The sequence below is a fragment of the Hyperolius riggenbachi genome, chromosome 10, assembly GCF_040937935.1.
Source record: "Hyperolius riggenbachi isolate aHypRig1 chromosome 10, aHypRig1.pri, whole genome shotgun sequence".
NCBI lineage: Eukaryota > Metazoa > Chordata > Amphibia > Anura > Hyperoliidae > Hyperolius > Hyperolius riggenbachi.
Genome location: NC_090655.1, coordinates 232,273,138 through 232,296,440, shown reverse-complemented (window position 1 = coordinate 232,296,440; position 23,303 = coordinate 232,273,138). Strand labels below are relative to the sequence as shown.

Genomic DNA, 23,303 nt, shown 5'->3' with positions numbered 1-23,303 from the left:
CGACCCACATCCCCCTAATAATACAGCAACAAGGTGTTCAGTTATTGTGTATGTGTTTTCTACAGATGGAACCAGTAACATAAACACACCAGAGAGATGTACAGGTCCTCTTTATTCTCAGGAAGATCACACCATTCCTCACCATTATCAGGTATGTGGACTTGAGAGTATCACAGTCCAAAAAAGACTTCATGCTGTATGAGATAACTTATGATCTATCTATAGCTGGCCATACACTGTTCATTTATCACTCAGTTTTGTTTTCAATCGATCCTATGATTGATTATACCGTATTATGACCAACTAAAGGCCAGCTTTGTGAATTGGTGTTTCAATAAATTTTTGCCCTAAATATCAATTTAATATCCAGTATGAATGCTTAAATTTGCTTTAATTTATGATCAGATATTTGAATGTTTAATTGCGCAAAAAATAGTACAGTGTATGGCTACCTTTCAGCCTATGGTATGCCTGTGTCTATCTATCTATTTATGATACATTATTGCACCTGAAGTGAAGACTTTGTCCCTGGTGAGCGACTGAATATGATGTCAGAAGGGGCTCTTCCTTGTCTGTGGCTGGAGGAGTTGCACACAAATTGAAGCCCCGCCCCCACATAAAACAGAGCAAGCCTCTTTTAAAACAGAAGGTGGCAGCCATTAGCAGACAGCACAGGTACAGCTAAAGCACACTAGTACACAGAGCACAGAGACACTGTATGTAAGCATGGTGTGACTAACATAGCCTAAGCTATGATGTCATGCAGCCTTCTGCCCCAGAGCACTGTGGGAGACCAGGTGGTGTTCCTGCTCACATCACAACAAACATCCATCCCATACTGATGCACCTTGCCAGGAGTAAAGATGCCGCCACCCATCATCTGACCTATGCTTTTCCCAATAACAGTAATTTGCTTGTGCTCCAACCTTACAAATAATATTTTTAATATCATTTTTGTGGTTTCAGTGCAAAGAACATACTGATTTGAATGTTGGGATTAAAGAGGAAGAAGAAGAGACACATGTGAGGGGTGACCAGCAGTCTATGGAGGAGGGTGACATGATGAGGACAAGTAAAGAGGAAGAAGAGACACATGTGAGGGGTGACCAGCAGTCTATGGAGGAGGGTGACATGGTGAGGACAAGTAAAGAGGAGGAAGAAGAGACATATGTGAGGGGTGATCAGCAGTCTATGGAGGAGGGTGACATGGTGAGGACAAGTAAAGAGGAGGAAGAAGAGACATATGTGAGGGGTGATCAGCAGTCTATGGAGGAGGGTGACATGGTGAGGACAAGTAAAGAGGAGGAAGAAGAGACATATGTGAGGGGTGATCAGCAGTCTATGGAGGAGGGTGACATGATGAAGACTATTAAAGAGGAAGAAGAAGAGACGTATGTGAGGGGTGACCAGCAGTCTATGGAGGAGGGTGACATGATGAGGACAAGTAAAGAGGAAGAAGAGACACATGTGAGGGGTGACCAGCAGTCTATGGAGGAGAGTGACATGATGAAGACTATTAAAGAGGAAGAGGAGGAGACCTATGTGAGGGGTGACCAGCAGTCTATGGAGGAGGGTGACATGATGAGGACAAGTAAAGATGAAGAGGAGACCTATGTGAGGGGTGACCAGCAGTCTATGGAGGAGGGTGACATGATGAGGACAAGTAAAGATGAAGAGGAGACGTATGTGAGGGGTGACCAGCAGTCTATGGAGGAGGGTGACATGATGAGGACAAGTAAAGAGGAAGAAGAGACATATGTGAGGGGTGATCAGCAGTCTATGGAGGAGAGTGACATGATGAAGACTATTAAAGAGGAAGAGGAGGAGACCTATGTGAGGGGTGACCAGCAGTCTATGGAGGAGGGTGACATGATGAGGACAAGTAAAGATGAAGAGGAGACATATGTGAGGGGTGACCAGCAGTCTATGGAGGAGGGTGACATGGTGAGGACAAGTAAAGAGGAGGAAGAAGAGACATATGTGAGGAGTGATATGCAATCTATGGAGGAGGGTGACATGATGAAGACTATTAAAGAGGAAGAGGATGAGACCTATGTGAGGGGTGACCAGCAGTCTATGGAGGTGGGTGATATAATGGTGATAATTAAGGAGGAAGAAGAGTCCCCCTATGTGAGGAATAATCACCAGTCTACTGAGGAGGGTGAAATAATGACAGTTAAACAGGAAGAAGAGACATATGTGAGGGATGATCATCAATTTGCAAAACAAGACCATGTGATGATGCTTGTGAAAAATGAGAAATGCCCTGTAGACATTAGCTCAGGTAAGTTACCCTTTACTGGATTTTGTTTCATTACCACATAAAAAATTTTCAGTTAAGAGAAGATTAATAAATCCATAGTATCCTACCTAATAAAACCTAAGTGTCTCTGCGTCCCAAGTCCCTGTGTGTGTCCGTTTGCGCTCTGCGCATGTGCAGGGACACAGAGACACTGAGGGGGAGTGACGCTTGCAGGGGAGGACGGGGCCAAGGGGCAGGCTCAGGTCAGCTAGTTCTATATAAGAAGCTAACCAATGTACATCCCCCACTATCAAATGTTCCCAACAAATGAGGAGGAGATACTGTACACCATATAAAAGGCCCATCTCCATTCCTCAGTATAGCATCATGATCCCAACAAATGAGGAGGAGATACCGTACACCATACGCAAGGTCCATTTTCATTCCTCAGTATAACCTCATAGTGCCAACAAATGAGCAGATGACAGATACTGTACACCATATGAAAGGCCCATCTCCATTCCTCAGTATAACATCATAGTACCAACAAATGAGGAGGAGATACTGTACACCACATGAAAGGCCCATCTCCATTCCTCAGAATAACATCATAGTACCAACAAATGAGGAGGAGATACTATACACCATATGAAAGGCCCATCTCCATTCCTCAGTATAACATCATAGTACCAACAAATGAGGAGGAGATACTGTACACCATATGAAAGGCCCATCTCCATTCCTCAGTATAACATCATAGTACCAACAAATGAGGAGGACATACTGTACACCATATGAAAGGCCCATCTCCATTCCTCAGTATAACATCATAGTACCAACAAATGAGGAGGAGATACTGTACGCCATATAAAAGGCCCATCTCCATTCCTCAGTATAACATCATGTTCCCAATGAATGAGGTGGAGATACTGTACACCATGTGAAAGATCCATCTCCATTCATCATTTGACAAAATTTGGTCCAAAATTGGTCGACTTGTCAGCCAGGCATCCTTGTTACATCATCAAATTACATCTGATTTGTAATTTGCCTAGGGCCTGATAGATGTTCTTTGTTCCGGTCTTTACCTTCAACAAGTACTCTTACCAAGGACTAGTTTTAGTCTATGACTAAAAGTATTAGAGGCAGAAGATCCGCTGGATATCCAGGTAATTGGTATTATTTAAAAGGGAATAAATATGGCAGCCTCCATATCCCTCTCGCTTCAGTTGTCTGTTAAAATTCCTATGCGTTGGCAGTTAAGAGATGCATTTCATGTTACATACTTTCAATCAACAAGATTGCAAGACAATCTGCACATGCACACAGTAGAAATGACAAAAATTCAAAATGTGCAAATTACCATTTGCTTTTTTTTGCAATAACGGACTGCAGCTTCTGCGTCAGCTGGAGTGCGTCTGACACTTTGCATCACAGGAATTGTAACTTGTTCCATTGCCTTTAATGGCCATTGCAATAAGGTGCGTTTGGTGCAAGTGAGGCAACGCAGTAAGTGTAAAAGAGGCCTTAATGTTCAGAGGAGACCTCTTTAGGTTAATTGCAATAAGATTACTGGGTAGCTGCATCTGACTAAGTGTCCCCTACATTAGTATATGAATGGACAAGGATAGGGTATAGGTTGGCATAAGGTTAAACTCCTGTTGGGCGGAATTGTATCTGACTGGCAGTTGGGTTTGCAATTAATAAAAATAGGGAGCCCATACATTTATGTAATATATTCAATCTTAAATAGCTGGATATTTTGTACCCCGACAGATGAACATGATGCCCCGGAGGGACGTCTTATTTTGTTATTTCCTATATAATATAGGTGAAGCAAGTAAACACAATGAAGTGTCAGTCGTCCTAGGGTCAGTAACATGGGCTTTCAGCCACTGGCATACCAACAATATTTATATATTTGTAATTTTTCAGGTATCCCTTATGAAATAACTAGAGAATTCTTGTAGTTGTATTAAAGGAATATAAAAACATACACAGAGCAGGGCTATAATCAGCATTCAAATTAAAAAATAAGAATCTGACAGTATAGCTAAGCATTGTTCATCTGAGTTACACAAAATAAAAGTGCATCCTTTACCAACCTTTCTTTAGCCTGAGCCTTTAGCATACGATATAGGATGTCTCTGTGTATGTGTGTCTACTGAGCTTTCTCAGCCCATATTTATTCACAGATAATCAGCATGCATGTATGACATTCATGTGAGTCTTGAGGACATCCACATTGAGAAAATACATGTTTGTTGTACTTGTCCTTGGATGGGAGTCAGCACTGATTACACGAGCTACAAGATGTGCCCTGTCTCTGCTTACAGTGACCACAATGACAGCTTGATAATAAAGATATCATATATCTGACAATTTCTCTTCCAGATTATAATGCAGAAGATAATGGCGTCATCCAACACTCTCCAGGAGGAAAGCCCATTACTGGAAATACACATCACAGACTTTACCATGAGGATAGATCCCCGGATCCCTCTAATCCTGAGGAATCGGCTGATAGATCACATCCTGTTACCCCAAATATCCAGCCAAGATCTCACACTACCGATAGAGCAAAAGATCCATTCAATGTTGGGGAATCCTCTGGTAAATCTTGTATTCCTAAACAGATGGGTGAGAAGACATTTCCTTCATCTGACTGTGAAAACTGGAAAAAGAAATCACTTGTTTTACACCAGAAAAGTAGTAGAGGTGAGCGTCCCTTTACATGTCCAGAATGTGGGAAATGTTTCACTTCTAAAGCAAGCCTTAATCGTCATCAGAAAATTCACACAGGAAAGCGTGATTTTTCATGTTCAGAATGTGGGAAATGTTTCACTCAAAAATCAGACCTTAATAATCATCAGAGAAGTCACACAGGTGAGCGTCCCTTTTCTTGCTCAGAGTGTGGAAAATGTTTTACTCAAAAAACAAGCCTTAGTCGTCATCAGATAATTCACTCAGGAAAGCGTGATTTTTCATGTTCAGAATGTGACAAACAGTTTACTACAAAGGCATATCTTATTTTGCATCAGAGCATTCACACAGGTGAGCGCCCCTATTCATGTCGAGAGTGTGGGAAATGTTTCACTCAGAAAGTAAGCCTTAATCGTCATGAGATAATTCACACAGGAAAGTGTGATTTTTCATGTCCAGAATGTGACAAACAGTTTATTCAGAAGGCTCATTTCCTTAATCATCTGAGAAGTCACACAGGTGAGCGTCCCTTTTCATGTTCAGAGTGCGGGAAATGCTTCATGTACAAATCAAACCTTAATTACCATCAGAGAAGTCACCCAGGAAAGTGGGATTTTTCATGTTCAGAGTGTGGGAAACACTTTTTTCAAAAGTCACAACTCATTAATCATCAGAGAATTCACACAGGTGAGCGTCCCTTCTCATGCTCAGAGTGTGGGAAATGTTATACTCTGAAAGGACAACTTAATCGTCATCAGAGAACTCACACAGGAAAGCGTGATTTTTCATGCTCAGAATGTGACAAACAGTTTACTCTGAGGTCAAATCTTATTAATCATCAAAGAAGTCACACAGGTGAGCGTCCCTTTTTATGCTCAGAGTGTGGGAAATGTTTCACTTGTGAAAAAATCCTTAAGTGTCATCAGAAAATTCACACAGGAAAGCGTGATTTTTCATGTTCAGAATGTGGGAAATGTTTCACTCACAAATCAGACCTTAATAATCATCAGGGTCAAATCTTATTAATCATCAAAGAAGTCACACAGGTGAGCGTCCCTTTTTATGCTCAGAGTGTGGGAAATGTTTCACTTATAAAGCAAGCCTTAATAGTCATCAGAGAATTCACACAGGAAAGTGTGATTTTCCATGTTCACATTGTGACAAACAGTTTACTACAAAGGCAAATCTTATTAACCATCAGAGCATTCACACAGGTGAGCGCCCCTATTCATGCTCAGAGTGTGGGAAATGTTTCACTCAGAAAGTAAGCCTTAATCGTCATCAGATAATTCACACAGGAAATCGTGATTTTTCATGTCCAGAATGTGACAAACAGTTTATTCAGAAGAGACATTTTATTAATCATCTGAGACATCACACAGGTGAGCGTCCCTTTTCATGTTCAGAGTGCGGGAAATGTTTCACGAACAAATCAAACCTTAATTATCATCAGAGAAGTCACATGGTAGAGTGTGATTTTTCATGTTCAGAGTGTGGGAAACCGTTTTTTCCAAAGTCACAACTCATTAATCATCAGAGAATTCACACAGGTGAGCGTCCCTTCTCATGCTCAGAGTGTCGGAAATGTTATACTCTGAAAGGACAACTTAATCGTCATCAGAGAACTCACACAGGAAAGCGTGATTTTTCATGCTCAGAATGTGACAAACGGTTTACAAAAGGTCAAATCTTATTAATCATCAAAGAAGTCACACAGGTGAGCGTCCCTTTTCATGCTCAGAGTGTGGGAAATGTTATGTTTACAAAGAAAACCTTATTGTACATCAGAAAATTTACACAGGGAAGCGTGATTTTTCATGCTCAGAATGTGACAAACGGTTTATTTATAAGGCATATCTCATTAATCATCAGAGAATTCACACAGGTGAGCACCCATTTTCATGCTCAGAGTGTGAGAAACGTTTCACTCATAAAGCAAGCCTTAATCGTCATCAGAGAATTCACACAGGAAAGTGTGATTTTTCATGTTAGGAATGAGACAAATCGTTTACTCTGAGGTCAAATCTTCTTACTCATCAAAGAAGTCACAGAGTTGAACGTCCCTTTTCATGCTCTGAATGTGGGAAATGTTTCACTCTTAAGAGGACACCTTAATTATCATCTGAGAACTCACACAGGAAAGTGTGATTTTTCATGTTTGGAGTGTGGGAAACATTTTTTTTTTTTAAGTCAAATCTCATTACGCATCATACAGGTGAGCGTCCCTTTTCATGCTCAGAGTGTGGGAAAAGTTTCACTTGGAAAACAAGTCTTACTTGGCATCAGAGAAACCATACAGGAAAATCTGATTTGTCATGTTCCGAATCTGACAAATAAGGATGAGCAGGTGAATTTCCAGAACTTGCCATTGTATTTCACATTGCTGGCAGCAACTCTGGAAGTCTGAGTTGCTGCCAGCCATTGGATTAGTGCAGGTGTGGGAATTGAGTAACACGCTTCTGCTCTGTGCAATTAGTCTTGAAGCCACAACAGTAAGTTCTAGGCATTCCTTACGCGATACAGAGAAGTCAGGTTCCAGGCTTGCAGAGGTGCAATTTCAGCTTCACTCAGTTTTGGAAGTTTATAACTGGCTGCTCATTGACATAAGTCATTTTTCATAGTATACAAACCAAAAGAACAGAAAGTGGTAAAACTCAACAAGAGCCGTACTGGGAGATGTAATCCAGGACAAGCAATAATATCTGCTACATTGGCCTCAATTCTGGTAGGTTTTCCAGCAAATTACTGCATGTATGATAATTTACCGCATGCAGTAAGGACATTTGGCATTTCTGGTAGGTTTTAGCCATGTTTTACCTCAGGTGAGAAATTTTAGTCATGAATTACCGCATACAGTAAATTATGCAGTAATTTGCATTAATTTTACTGAAAATCGCTATTGTCATGGAAGTTAGGGGGCATGTTAGCACATAATTTACCGATCAGTTTAGGACCTGCCTGTACCTGGCAGTAAAGTCGATTTATATGCTTTTTGCAGTTTGTAGTGGAGTTCCTAATGCTGTTTTAGTGGAGTTCTTATTCAAGCTGTGTATTAGAAAAGAATAGTAGAAATAAACTCCAAATATTAACAGGATATTTATTTTATAGGGGATGCCTATAAATATACTTTTCATAGGTTGCTACATAATCAAATACCCCCCCCCCCCCCCCTCCCACCCTTAAAAAAAAAACCTCCAAAGACTATGCTAACTTATGGAAGGCAATTAAAGACTAGTATTATTTTGAAATAAAATTGAAATACTGCACTTTATGCATTTACCGCACGTTTTACTGCATGTTCGGAAACGCAGAAAAATCTTTCAGAATTGAAAAAAAAAAAAAAAGGAAAACACCGCATGAGGTATTTTACCAGCACAAAAATAGAATTGAGGTCATTGGCTTAAAGAGAAACAATAACCAAGAATTGAACTTCATCCCAATCAGTAACTGATACCCCCTTTCCCATGAGAAATGTTTTACTTTTCTCAAATGGATCAACAGGGGGCTCTGTATGCTGATATTGTGTAGAAACCCCTCCCACAGTGTGATGTCAGGACCATGGTCCTGACAGTTTTCTGTAGGCCTGAACGATAAACCGTTTGGGGATCGAAATCACGGAAACTGTAATTTCCGTGATCGTCATCCCCCTCTGCGGACAGTGTAGCAGTCCCCTCTCCCGCTGTGCACAGTTCATGGCTCGGTGCAGCGGCGGCTCAGTGGATCTAACTTGCGGCAGGGGGCGGCTCACTCTCTCCCCTAGTCTAGCCTATCAGCTGAGCGGGCAGCAGACAGAGAACAATACATTCATACATAAAACAGAACATTAGAGCTTCAAACAACTTGAGTCAAACGTTCACAAGCTGTCAGACTATGGCAGATCTTTCCCCTCTTACAAAAGCATATATATGACAATACTGTTATCTAACCTCAATCCATCCCGATTGTACCAGATATTCATCCCTGGCCAATACACTGATGTAGGGGCAGAGGCATTAGGTCTTGATAAAGCCCCAATAGTGGGGCGAAACAATCGTCGACCATGACTCCTCCGCACCTCCCGTTGACCTTTCACTGTATCCTGAGCCGTATGAATTGATAAGTATCCTATACTTGTTCTTATTGCTGCTGTTTTTCTAAGAAGATTTTTGGATAAAAGTTTTGACGTTTTATATGGTACAAGTGAGCTGCCCCTGGTTTCTTTATCTTATTGTGGACTTGCGATAGAATCTGTTTCTTACTGGATGTTGCACCACTTGAAGGATAGTATCACTGAATAACAGGCAGCATTCTAGTGTGCACTCGATTCCTTCATCTCCTGGATTTAATGCATATTACAATCTTGTTGATTGAAAGTATGTAACATAAAATGCATCTCTTAAAGCCAATGTATACCGCTAATAAAAAAAAAAGTCAGATACTCACCTAAGGAGAGGGAAGGCTCGGTCCTAATGAGCCTTCCCTCTCCTCTCCCGGTGCCCTCGGTGCTGCGCTGGCTCCCCCGTTCGCGTCCGCAGGGACTTTGGAGGTCTTCGGGAGCACTCAGGCTTCCGAAGACGGGCCACTCCATACTACGTACGCGCGAGTGCGTCATAAAGGGCGCTCGCGCATGCGTAGTATGGAGCGGCCGCGTCCTCGGGGGCCCGAGTGCTCCCGAAGCCTTCCGAAAGCTCCCTTCGGCTTGCGGAAGTGGCAGTATTTGACCGAACTGGTCGAACACTGCCACGGGGGATCCTGCGCGGGTCCGGGCACCGGGAGAGGAGAGGGAAGGCTCATTAGGACCGAGCCTTCCCTCTCCTTAGGTGAGTATCTGACTTTTTCTTTTTTGAAACGGTAAACATTCACTTTAACTGCCAACGCTTAGGAATTTTAAAAGACAACTGAACTGAGTGGGATATGGAGGCTGCCATATTTATTCCCTTTTAAACAATACCAGTTACCTGGCTATCCAGCTGATCTTCTGCCTCTAATACATTTAGTCATAGACTTAGGCCTTATTCCCATCATACGTGCTTCCGTGCGCATTTGGAAGCATGTATGACAAGGTAACATGCACGAGTTGTTTTCGATCATTGACAATGCAATTGAGCGCGATATGATCGATACAGATATTGATGAATACATGAAGGTTGCAGATCCAATCACTCCGACATTTTATGCTCTTCCAAAAGTACACAAACGCTTAAAGAGTAACTGTCAGGCTGCAGAAGCTAATTTAAACCTCTATTCTCCTGTGTTAAACAGTTTAGAAGGAAGCCCAAAAGCCATTAGTGAAGATAAAAATCTCAGTTACCTTTGATGTGTGCTTATCAGCAAGTCTTTTATAGACCCATAAGGACGCAAGCCGCATACTAAACTGCAAAGCATTCTGGGGCCCTCCCCTCGGCTGCTAATGAGACGTTACAGAAGCTTGTAATCAGTCCAGCGTGTAGCACTGATAAATCTCGGGGCAGAGTACTCTGCAGGAGTCAGCTATTGTTCCTAGCCACATGGCTCATTAATATTCACTGCACACTGTGTTGTTCAAGTAGGAGCTTATCTGTGATCAGGAAGCAGGCAGGACATGACGACACATTTGACAGAAAAACATGGAGCCTGCCATGAGCTGTCAGGAGCATCTATCTCTGCATATACTATATACAAATTCTGTGAAATCCAAACGTGGACAGTGAAATGCATATGTAATGTAAGTACAGCCAATCTTTAGCTACTGATATATGTGTTTATTTTCTCTGAGACCTTATACCTAACAGCTCCTCTTTAAATCAACCACCTGGACGTCCTATCGTCTCAGGGAGAGGTTCATTGACGAAAAAGATAAGCATTTATATTGATCGGCATCTGCAGCCACATGTTAAGTCTTTACCATCATACACACGAGATACTTCTCATCTTTTGAGTATGCTCGAGGGTATACAGGTCCCCTTGGACACATTACTTGTGGCCCTCGATGTAGAGGCCTTGTACTCATAGCCAACTCCTGCAGGAAAGGCAGGTTGATAGTTTAGATCCTGCACATTCTGGTAGGCGAATGCATTATGCAAACGCTTTGCCATTTTAATTAGTCAGCAGACTTGAGGCAGCCAGTAATGAAGTCAGGAGTTGACTGGTCTCAGCACACATCCCTTTTCTTTTGTGTAGTGTACTCAAGCATCCCACATGCCCTGGGAATTGAGGCTGTCGGCACATTTTTGGGCGAATTGGGGATGCAGAGATTGCCGCATAACATCCTTCTCCTTTCCCTACTGGAATTTTTGCTACACAATAATATTTTTGTATTTGAGGGATCCCACTACCTCCAGGTTCAGGGCGCAGCGATGGGGACCACGTGTGCCCCGTCCTATGCGAACCTGTACCTGGGGGAGTGGGAGCGGAGAATTTTTTCAAGCGAAGATCTCTCTATGTACCTGTGCCACATTCTTGCGTGGCACAGGTACATAGATGACATCTTCGTTTTATGGACAGGTGACATTGATACACTTAATAAATTTGTGGATCTGTTGAATATGAATGACCGTAATTTGCATTTCACCTTACAATGAGATAAACAGACACTTCCTTTTTTGGATGTACGCATTGGCCTTGATGAACAAGGATATATTTATTCCACCTTATATCGCAAGGAGACTTCTACTAATTCTCTTTTACGGGCCGATAGTTTTCATCCTGCACATACTGTCCGGGGCATTCCAGTCGGGCAGTATCTGCTGGTGAGGTGTAACTGCTCAAAAGAGGGTGATTTTCAGGATGAAGCCAATGACCTCAGAAGGAGATTCCTCACACGCGGATATTCAGACAAGTCATTGAAACGTGCGTTTCACAGAGCTGAAACTAGCGATCGCAGTAAACTTCTGCATTCTGGAGGTACTCAAAGAAGTGAATCGCCAGTTTTGAGATTCTGCACACAATACTGTGCACAAAGTAGTCGTATCGAGGGGATCCTCAGACGTCATTGGCATATCCTTACAAATGATCCAAAATTGAATCAAATAGTGCCACCTTCACCACAGATAGCGTATCGCCGTGCACCCTCAATCCGTAACCGTTTGGTTAGAAGTCATTTTCAGGGACAGGTAAATTCCCGTATACACTGCAAGGTCACTGGCACTTACAAGTGTGGAGGTTGCACCATGTGCCGTTACATCAAGGTGGGGAAAACTGTCTCGCTACCGGGTGGGGAGACTTGGGAACTTAACCACTATGTTAATTGTGCCACAATTTTGGTGGTATATCTTTAGACATGCCCCTGTGGAGCTTTCTATGTGGGTAAGACGAAAAATGAATTGCGAACACGCATGTCTCAACACATTAATAGTATTGTAACGAAAAGTGTCTCCGGTCTCCCCACTCCGGTAGCGAGACACTTTATAGTGCAACAAGGCTGCAGCCATGACAGACTGCGGTTCGTCGGGCTGGACCGCATTCACAAAACTATTAGAGGCGGCAATTTTGACCGCCTCTTATTACAAAAAGAACAGAGATGGATTTTTGATTAACGAGCAACAGACCCACCGGGTCTGAATGAATCCATTAGTTATGGTCCTTTCTTACCTTTATAGGCGAGCGGAGGCTCTATGCTGTGCCGGTCAAAAATTTGGGGTTTGTCACTTCTCCGCCTGGCGGCACACTTGGGGCAGACTAGATGCAGCATTCCACCTTTAGAATTCCCGCTAAACATAACAAGCATTTCTATCTCTATGACAAGCCATTTAAGGCACTCACCCCTTTGGGGTTTATATGTGGGGGGATTAGTTACTATATCCCCTAGTTACGATGTCTGACTTTATCTTGTAGCAATGTGCTCATTTAAGCGGGGCCTCCAATCTGATAATTTGAATATATGGATTCTTTGTTTTGTAATTATTATTATTATTATTATTTTGTTTTCTTTACAATTGTGCTGGCGGTCCCTGTCGGCTGCGCCCTTCCCTCTTCCCCCCCCCCCCCCCCCCTCCTTGCCTCTTTTCGTAGATGGGGTGTTTTCACCCTCTCTCGGCTGTTGGCTCGCTGTGGGGGATGTGGGCGGGTCAGGCGCCGCCTCCGGTGACGTCAGCGCGCGTGTGTTTCTGGCTTGGAGACTCTGCCTTCCTGTTGTGGTGTTGCCGTGCCCGCCCTTCCCACCTCCTTTTGGGGGATGACGCTCTGGCTTCTCCTCCGCCCTCCTTGGTGAGGGTTACCTTGGTGGGTGTGGCCGGGCGCTGCACGCTCCGATTGGCTGGGCATCCTCTCATAGGCCATGCAGGGCTTATGCTGTGATGTATGCTTGCACCACGCCCACCTGAGGAAACCGGAAGTGTCCGGTGAAACATGTCGTGGCTACACGTGGTATGCTTGGCGTGTGGATGGATGCTGCCCTGATGCTTCCGCCCGCTCTCTCTGCATTGGCTGACTCGTTCAGCCCTCCATCTCCCCTGCTACAATCTGCGTGTCACTGGACGGCACTCCGCTAATACTACTCCGCATTTGTATGGAGCATACTTTGGATCACACACCTCATGGATGCAGTGGCTTTATACCTGGAGGCTGGACACCGTGGACTCGGTACTGTATAGCACAGGCTCTTTGTTTGCACTAACTTTTGTTGCTTTGCTTGCTCAATTGCATACAGTGTCGGCTTCCTGTCATTTAACCACTCCAAATCTATCTGGAGGCATATGCATCTACTTGATACTAATAATGTCAGCATTTCATCTGCTACGCTGACACTTAAGCGCTTGGACTAACTGTTGTATCTAGCTATGCTTGACAAGCTGCCCTCACCTGCTGTTGTGTCCTGTTATGTACCAAAGCTGAGCTTTGCTGAAGTCGTTACTTGGCTGCTGCTCTAATTGATATATTCAAGTTCTCTTGCGGAGTGGGGGAGTGCTGCCCTTTACTGCTTTAGTGACACTCCCAAAGGAACTGTCATTTTGTACTAAAGATTGAACCATCTGGATCCTATTGGCCAATATACCTTTTTTTTTACAGGTTTATGACTGTGATGTCTTTTTGGGGGGAGCTGAGGTTCGCTATGTGGATGGAGTGTGATGTGTGAGTGCGGGGTGGTCTGATCAACCACCGCCTGTTTTTTAGGAGAATATTTCTTTTTATTTTTTGATACATTTAATAAACATTATGATATTTTATTAATCGAACGAGTTTGTATCTATATTTCCTGGGGTATACGTGCTCCGTATTTCTCCTCCAAGTTTTTTTGCATGGTAACATGCAAGAACGGCAGAAGGGTATAGACATCCCTTCTGCCGTTCACATCAAATGCGCTGCGCAGCAGTACGATGCACTTGTGTACTGCTGCATGCATTCTGCCCGCAAGCGCAGCTTCAAAAGTATATGATTATTTCTTCCTGTGATACAATGAGAGCAGCCATATTCTGCTTGTCATAGTTACACATAGGCAAGCTGCTCTGCATTTCCACTCCTTATCCTGTGAAAAAAACTCCACTCCCTTCTCCGCCACCTTGCCACTGAAATCTCTGGCTGGTAACACCTCCTCCTCCTTCAGGAAAAACCTCCTCCTCTCCAGAATTCCCATGAGCACTTGCTATATGGGACTCAGAATGCTTAGGCGCTGGAGGACCTGTGGGCGAGGCTTGTTTAGTTTATAGGGAATTGTTTTTTGTTTTTTTTTAGAAAAAGTATTTGACTTGAGGAATGCCGTATAAACTATATGTAAAGGGCAACAACTATGCAGTGATTAAAAGTTTATCTCGGATCCACTGTAAGAAATTATAAAAGGAAGTATGTATAGATCCAAATGAATTGCTGTTGTCTGTGGGGCGGCTAAAAGCCTCATAGCTAAGAAATGAAACTGAAAATATGCCCAACAAGGAAATGCTAACAAATAGAACAAAATGGTCATATCATGTGGTACATTTTTGCTTGGGATCAATTTAATAAAATCTGAAAATCTTTACTCGTGGTATACCCATAAATTTTGTACTATATGGTTTTTGCAATTCGTTTCCTGTATATGGTCTCACCTATGTAATTTATCAGCCTATATAACATGTTTTATAATTATAAACTCCAATAAACTTAATAATAAAAAGTGTGTATTTTATTTTGGTAAGTTTATTGTTTGTAATCATGATAATGCTTTAGCCTACTTGCACACCAAGACGTTGCGTTAGGTGCTACGTTAAGGTCGCATAACGTGCACGTAACACAACGTATGGTGCTACAAGTGAGGACGGTAGAGTGAGCCGCGTTAGGCGGCTCGATTCCTATAATGTCTCCCAGAGTGGCGCTGATTGGCCAGCGGGACCACGTGATGCGGAGCGAGACGCTCCGCATCACGTGGTCCCGCCGGCCAATCAGCGGCCGCCAGTGCAGTGAATATTAAGTAGCCATGTGCGCAGCTACTGTAGCTGGCTCTCCCCGCCTCCTCTCCGCCCCCCACTGCGCATGTGCAAACAGTCTAACGCGGCTATAGCCGCTGTAACGCCGTAGCATGCTGCACTTTCCGGAGAACGTGCAGCGTTACATGTAACGCAACGTGGGCTGTGTGAACAGCCCACTTGTTACATTGCTGTGCGTTGGGAGAGCGTTACAGGTGCACTAACGTGCGCCTGTAACGTCTTAGTGTGTAAGCAGCCTTAAACAAATGTCTGTTAAAATATTCGATAATTATTTAGTATTTATATACCGCCAACATCTTCCACCCTGCTGTACAGAGTATATATAGTCCTGTTGCTTAATTGTGTCTCAGAGGGGCTCACAATCTAATCCCTACCATAGTCATATGTCCATCGTAGTCTAGGGCCAATTAAGGGGGGAAGCCAATTAACTTATTTGTGGGATGTAGGAGGAATCCCACACAAACATGGGGAGAACATACAAACTCTGTACAGATAGTGCCCCAGCTGGGATTTGAACCAGGGACCCGATGCTGTAAGGCGAGAGAGCTAACCACTATCCACACATTCTAAATGATCATAGTGAACAATTTATAATCCAGGAACAGCTGTCTAGCTTGTTTACTTACACGTCAAGTCCTCAGTCATGTGATCAGCCCAGTGATGCAGCCCATAATAGTAGGGGGGGCGGGCATGTGACATGTCGCAGCTCTGTACTGACTGGCAGCCTGTGCTACAGGATATATAATGGTAAGATTCAGTAGAGGGAGCTGATAAACCTTCCCACCTGCTATGTCTGCTTACTACATGGCCAAAGGGTACATGGGTTTTTTTTATCACTGTTGTGGTCACATAACTAATGGGTAGGGCAAGACATGCCCCACACCCTCTCTATGGGGAGAAAGCAGGTTGGGTAGGGTATGCCCTGCTCTGAGTGCTAAAATAGCATCAGCCGAGAACTACACAATCAGGCTAGGTTTCCACTTGAGCGTTTAGTTAAAGCCCAACTGAGCATCGGGGAAATAGCAGGAGTGAGAGAGAGGTCTGTGGCTGCGCGCTCCATGCTGGAATCGAGGCAGAGGTAAGCTGGTGATTGTAGATGTGCGGGGGGATGGGGCGGGCAACCCCTATATCTACCTACCTATACTGAAAGCCCCAGACCTACCTACCTATACTGAAAGCCCCAGTCCTACCTACCTATACTGAAAGCCCCATACCTACCTAGCTATACTGAAGGCCCCATACCTACCTATACTGAGGACCCCATACCTACCTATACTGAAGGCCCAATATCTACCTACCTATACTGAAGGCCCCTATACCTACCTATACTGAAGGCCCATATATCTACCTACCTATACTGAAAGCCCCAGACCTACCTACCTACCTATACTGAAAGCCCCATACCTATCTTCCTACCTATACTGAAGGCCCCATACCTACCTACCTATACTGAAGGCCACAATACCTAACTACCTATACTGAAGGCCCCTATACCCAGCTATCTATACTGAAAGCATCTATACCTAGCTATCTATACTGAAGGCATCTACAGTATACCTAGCTACCTATGCTGAAGCAAAGCCCCCAGCAAACCAAAGCTCCCAGCAAAGTAAAGCCCCCAGCCTAGCAAAGCCCCAGCAAAGCAGAGCCTCCGGGGCCCAGCAACGCAAAGCCTCTGGTCCCAGCAAAGCAAAGCCCCTGGGCCTCAGCAAAGCAAAGCCCCCAGCTCAGCAAAGCAAACCCCTCAGCCTCGCAAAGAGTACAGCCAAGCAAAGCTTCCAGCTCAGCAAAGCCTAGTAAAGCCCCCAGCCCAGCAAAGCGCCCAAAACTGCCCTTACCCCAGTGAAGCCCCCAGCAAAGCATCACCACCAGCCAGGCAGCCCAGCATCACCACCAGCAAGCCCAGCATAACTGCCAGCCAAGTACAGCGCACAGGCCAGCCAGACGAAAACAAGACAGAAGCCAGGTGAGGGGCTTAAGTATGTGAAATACGGCCTATTGAATATATTTAAGTTACACCACTGCTATGTTCATGTACATGGCCCCACCTATGACCACGTCCACTTCTTGGTGCCTCGGATCTCCCAGGAACAAAGAAACTCCCCTACTCCAACACACTCATATAGGTCATTGCTTCATTGTGTTACGCAAGCCCCATCACCGTGGCAAGGTAACGATAGTGAAGGGGAATTGACACATGTACATGCCTTTTGTTTTGTTGTTGCAGCCGCAGTGCAGTCAGAATAAATAGGCATTTATACACACCAGAAAAATTATTATTCTTTTTGGTAGCGGCATGGCGGAGTGGGATACATGGCAAAAGTCCCTGGGAAAATTACGTATTTGATGCAGAGTAGGGTTAAAATCCCTAAAGGTCAGAAATCACATTGCATTCCTAAATTGGAGGCATTAAGTGCTTTAACCTCCCTAGCGTTCTGGACGAGCTGAGCTCGTCCAGAGACGCTAGAGGGCACCGCTCAGGCCCCGCTGGGCCGATTTGAATACATTTTTTTTTAAACACGCAGGAAGCACTTTGCTTGCTGCATGTCCTACACGCTCGCCGCTGCGATACAGGACCCCCCCCCCCCCCAAGACCCCGTGCGCTGTCTGGCCAATCAGTGCTAGGCAGCGCTGAGGGGTGGATCAGGACTCCCTGTGACGTCACTCCGTTCGTCGCCATGGCGACGAGGGAAGCCCTGAAGGAAATCCCGTTCAGAGCGGAATTTCCGAACGGGTCTTTGCGCTGGCGGCGATCGGAGAGGTGGGAGGGACGCCGCAGGGAGGGGGGAATCATGTAGCTAGCACTAGGCTATGTACATGATAAAAAAATGCACAAAAAAACGTTCCCGTGGAATCAGAACGCCAGGCTGGTTTTAAAGAGAACCCGAGGTGGGTTTGAAGAATATTATCTGCATACAGAGGCTGGATCTGCCTATACAGCCCAGCCTCTGTTGCTATCCCAAACCCCCCTAAGGTCCCCCTGCACTCTGCAATCCCTCATACATCACAGCCACGCTGCTGACAAACAGCTTGTCAGAGCTGGCTGTGTTTATCTCTATAGTGTCAGTCTGCTGCTCTCCCCGCCTTCTGCAGAACTCCAGTCCCCGCCTGCATCCCTTCCCTCCCTGCTGATTGGAGGGAAGGGACGGGGGCAGGGACCGGAGCTATGCAGGAGGCGGGGGAGCAGCTGAGACTGACACTACAGATGTAAACACAGCCTCACAGCATGGCTGTGATTTATGAGGGATTGCAGAGTGCAGGGGGACCTTAGTGGGGTTTGGGATAGCAACAGAGGCTGGGCTGTATAGGCAGATCCAGCCTCTGTATGCAGATAACATTCTTTAAACACACCTCGGGTTCTCTTTAAAACATCTTGCATGTGTATACATGGATCAGGTAGTGTAAGTAGTGTACTGCTTCAAACTTGCAGACCAAACTCACTGTGTAACGCACCGCAAACAGCTGGTAGTGTAGTGATGGCAATGCCGGTGCGCATGATGGTGAGAGTGCAGGCGATGGCAGTTTTCCAGCCCATAAGGTCGGGCTGAGGTAGCTCAATGACAGAACAACAGTGACTGTCCAGCTGATCAAATCTGGTCTGTCCATAATGAAGCAATGACCTTATTATCTTGACTGTGCCCCCCAAGACACTCTTATAGGTCATTACTTCATTGGCAAGGTAACGGATCATGAAGGGAAATTGACACGTACATGCCTTTTGTTTTGTTGTTGCAGCCGCAGTCAGCCAGAAAAATTAAGCATGTACACACACCAGAAAAATTATAATTATTTTTGGTAGCGGCCAATGCCAACAGCAGCCTTAAAAATTCAGGAATCCACCTGGAGTCCTGGACCCTGTTGGTGGTGGTGAAGGCAGTCAAGCGGCCTGCAGGCAGAGATGCTGTGTGGGGGCTGAATTAGTCTTCGGGCAGGCATCAGCACGCCGCAGGCAGAGGTGCTGTGTGGGGAGTGACTTAGTCTTTGGGCAGGCAGTAGCCCTCTGGGATCCATGCCTCATTCATTTTAATAAAGGTGAGGTACTGAACACTTTTTTACTTTTGACCAAGGCAACTTCTCGTCAGTGACAATGCCTCCTGCTGCACTGAAGGTACTTTCTGACAGGACGCTTGAGGCGGGGCAAGCCAGAAGTTGTATGGTAAATTGTGACAGCTCTGACCACAGGTCAAGTCTGTGCACCCAGTAGTCCAGTGGTTCATCGCTGCTCGGAGTATCTGCACTTAAGGCCAGGTACTCGGCTACCTGCCAGTCGAGGCGTTCGTGGAGGGTGGATCTGGAAGAGCTGAGGTGGGGCGTTGGACTAAGGAAAGATCAGAGCCCACCAATAGAAATCTCTGTTGGTGGGTAGAAAAGGGGGGGAAATCACTTGTGTGCTGAGTTGTATGGTCTGCAGCAAGCCCTTAAAGGACTTAAGAGGCGAAATTAAAAAAAAAAAGTTCAGTACCTGCTGCAAATTTGAATGCACGGAGGACGCCATCTGCGACCCCACAGCCCAGGTCAGGCTCTCGCATCTATGCGGACTGTGCAGCCACGGCAAGCTCAAGCAGCCATTTTTCAGGAGGCATGAGAGCCAGACCCGGGCTGTGGGGTCGGAAGCCAGCCCAAGGGGACTACACGGAGGGCTAGGGGGTGTAAGCCTACGGTCTACAAGTGGTATAGATACTATGTACAGCACTGAAGATGTTGGTGCTATATAAATACTAAAAAATAATAATAATAATAAAAATAAAAACATTTATTACACATCAAGCTCAGCTCTTATTCCCCCACACTGGCAGCATTTTCCTGCCTTTACATGCTGTATCTCCAGTCACCACCAGGTGGCTCTGCCCTTTGTTGCACATGGGATCACTTGTATGGACTCTGCTCCGTCAGAAGAGGCCGCCTCCATTCCCTCAGTCAGTCATGTGAGGGTGGCCACAGGTTTTACAGGAACTGCTCTGGTTTTCAGCAAGTGCCAGAACTTCAGCCCCCCTTGCCCTGAGCAGCTGCCTGGCCTCTCCTGGCTCTTGCCTCTTATGTGTCCTATTACATACCAGCTCTGCTGGCCAGTCCAAGCTATGTCTCCTCTCTACTTCCCGTTACTTCACCTCCCAGTGTCACCTGGAACTTCCTGTCAGTAGCTCCACCTCCTCCTGCATGCCAGAGGCCAGGCAGGCACCAGCAGCGAAGGTAATAATGATAATTTCTGATTCCAGTTGCTGGGGCTAGTAGTGCACACAGAGATGTCAGTTGGACATGCTGGGATTGTAGTTCCACAGATGTTTGAGCAGAGACTAGAGGGCATGCAGGCCGTCTGGGGTTAAACTTCTACACATTCAAGAAAGTTTCTAGCAGAGCGTGCAGGGCTTGTAGTGCTACATCCAACACAGAGCTAACAATGGGCCTGTTGGGGTTTTACCTCTGCGCAGCCTTCCCAGCCAACAGCAGGAAGTGAGGGGACTTGTAGTTCTACATACCACAGAGACAGGTGTGTGCCGAGATGTAAGTCTTAGAGAAAGGCCAGTATGATATACTGGGACATGTATTTCAACAACTCCATGGATGAAGAACTCTGTAATATGGGTGCTCAGAAGCAGCCCAGCTAAATGAGTTAACTGTGGACTCCGTGAGATGATTTGTATTTTTCCGTACAGTGTGCAAGTAAATCGATCACAGCCTTGCAGCTCTTAAAGGGAAGATCCGAGGTGAAAGAAAAAAAGTTCTACTTACCCGGGGCTTCCTCCAGACCCTGGCAGCCGATAATGTACCTCGCCGCAGCTCTGCTCCCAGTCGGAGGCTCGGGGTCCCATCCTTTGGAGATGCCGACCTTGCCAGGATGGCATCTATTGCGCTCACGTGGCTTAGAGCATTCTGCACAGGCACAGAAGTACTGTGACTGGGCAGAACGCTACACCACGTGAGCGCGGCCATGTGCATCGTGCAGGAGCAGAAGATGCCAACCCGGCAAGGTCGGCATCTCCAACGGAGGGGACCCCGGGCCACCAGCTGGGAGCGGAGCAGGGGCTGTGGCTGTGCCAGGGGCTGGAGGAAGCCCCGGGTAAGTAGAACTTTTTTTTTTCACCTCGGATCTTGCCTTTAAAAGACAACTGAAGCAAGAGGTATGTGGCGGTCGCCATATGTATTTCCTTTTAAGCAATACCACTTGCCTGGCTAGCCTGCCGATCCCCTGCCTCTAGTACTTTCAGCCATAGACCCTAAACAAGGATATGCAGATCAGATGTTTCTGACAATAGTGTTAGAAGTGAGAATATTAGCTGCATGCTTGTTTCTGGTGTAATCCAGACACTACTGCAGCCAAACAGACCAGCAGGGCTGCCAAGCAACTGGTATTTTTTTAAAAGGAAATACATTGGCAGCCTTCACATTGTTCTTGCTTCAATTTGTTTTTATTATCACAGTCTTTCTCTAAAGAAAGATGCTTACCTTGGTACAGGGAAACCACTGGATCCTCCAGTGGCCTCTCTCCGCCCCCCGCCCCCCCTTCCTGTCTCAATGCCAGGAGCCCTGAACCCCAAGGCTGCACTCTCATACAAGCGCGGCTGATCGATCTTACATAGAAGTGAACAGAAAATCAATCGGAAAACGAACAGAAATCAGATCGGACATGTTAGAAATAATCGACCTGACAGTAAATCTGCCAGAAAATGTCAATGTGTGTACCTAGCTAACAGGGCAAGTGATCAGGGCAGCGATGATGTAGATGAGAAGTATGCAGGCCACAGTGAGGGATGCACCACAGTGAGGTGTGGTGCTTTTTTTGTCTGCTGTATAACCACATACATTATTACAATAAATTCTGAAGATTATTCGTGCAAGGGTTGAGTCCGGAATCGATTGATTGTGTATCCACAGTGAGGGATGTACACATTGGGCTTGGCACAAAACCGTGATAACGCATATCACGTCCGTTTTCGCACGCATTTTGCCTTTGCATGCAATCATGAATTGTGCGCAATCGCGAATTATTGTGCGCAATTGCGAATTTTCACGTGAAAACGATAGCGTATTAATGCGAAAATTTGCGGCTGCGTGCATTTTTGCGATTGCGTGCAAACGCAAAAATACGTGCGAAAACTGCTGTGATATGAGTTATCACTGTTTAGTGAATCAAGCCCATTGGGTGATGTCATAGATTAACAACGGGTGAATATAGAATAGATCAGGAATAGAACAGGACAGGTCAGCAGGAGGCTGGGCACAGTGGCTGGGAGGTTAGGTGAGAAGTATGGAGGAGGAGGTGGTCAGGGGAGTTGAGCAAGGATTGGACACAGTGGCTAGGACAGGCATGGGCAAACTCGGCCCTCCAGCTGTTACGGAACTACAAGTCCCACAATGCATTTGCCTTTATGAGTCATGACTGTGACTGTCAGACTCCTGCAATGCATTGTGGGACTTGTAGTTCCTTAACAGCTGGAGGGCCAAGTTTGCCCATGCCTGGGCTAGGAGGATACGGGCAGCTACAAGATGGGCACCTGTAATCTACCCTTATGGAAGGTAATGGTTGCTCATTGTTTTAGCATTGTGCAGCATGCCAGAGCACCATAATCACATCAGTAATATGTTTCTGTGGACAGGCAGATACTGTGACATGCAGATTACACAGACAAGCAGGTATCATTCAGAGACAGAATGCTCTGGCAGGCATATCCATGTGTCATTCTCCGCAGGGCAGTGCATGGGGCATGTTGTTTCCAGGGATGGAAGTTCTCAGAGCTGGAGTACCTTGGGGGTAGAACATACAAACTCTATGAAGATAGTGTCCTCTTGGCCTAGTTTTGTGAGAGAGCATCCCACTTCACCACTGTATCACTCATTACCTGATAAAGGTTAGTAGGACTCAGACTGCTGATAGGCCAGCTTCAATGGCTCTCTCCGGAGAGGCCTTAATAGATGGACCAGCAAGCTTCATTCATATTACCTCCATCTCTCTCACTGACAGCTGAGAGGAACGGAGAGATCATAAGTCATCTACAAAGTGATAG

At 45.3% G+C, this 23,303-nt stretch overlaps 2 protein-coding genes across 2 annotated transcripts in view; one reads left to right on the top strand and one right to left on the bottom strand.

Annotated features, from left to right (window-relative positions):
- Positions 1–23,303, bottom strand: part of LOC137534811 (large ribosomal subunit protein eL33-like) — a 243,047-nt gene that overhangs the window by 176,913 nt on the left and 42,831 nt on the right. The window lies entirely within an intron of this gene.
- LOC137536897 (zinc finger protein 420-like) lies at positions 1,417–6,937 on the top strand. Its single transcript, XM_068259077.1, has 6 exons — positions 1,417–1,686; positions 1,777–1,905; positions 2,011–2,284; positions 4,637–5,845; positions 5,956–6,662; positions 6,818–6,937. Exons 1-6 carry the CDS (start codon positions 1,417–1,419, stop codon positions 6,935–6,937), a joined length of 2,709 nt encoding a protein of 902 aa, XP_068115178.1.

Bases quoted from the DNA above. Each gene is read 5' to 3' on its own strand.
- LOC137536897 (XM_068259077.1), top strand. From the start codon at position 1,417: ATGGAGGAGGGTGACATGATGAGGACAAGTAAAGAGGAAGAAGAGACA. The intron at 1,687-1,776 runs GTGAGGGGTGAC...GGTGATCAGCAG, and splicing joins AAGATGAAGAGGAGACGTAT to TCTATGGAGGAGAGTGACAT. The intron at 2,285-4,636 runs GTAAGTTACCCT...TTTCTCTTCCAG, and splicing joins CCCTGTAGACATTAGCTCAG to ATTATAATGCAGAAGATAAT.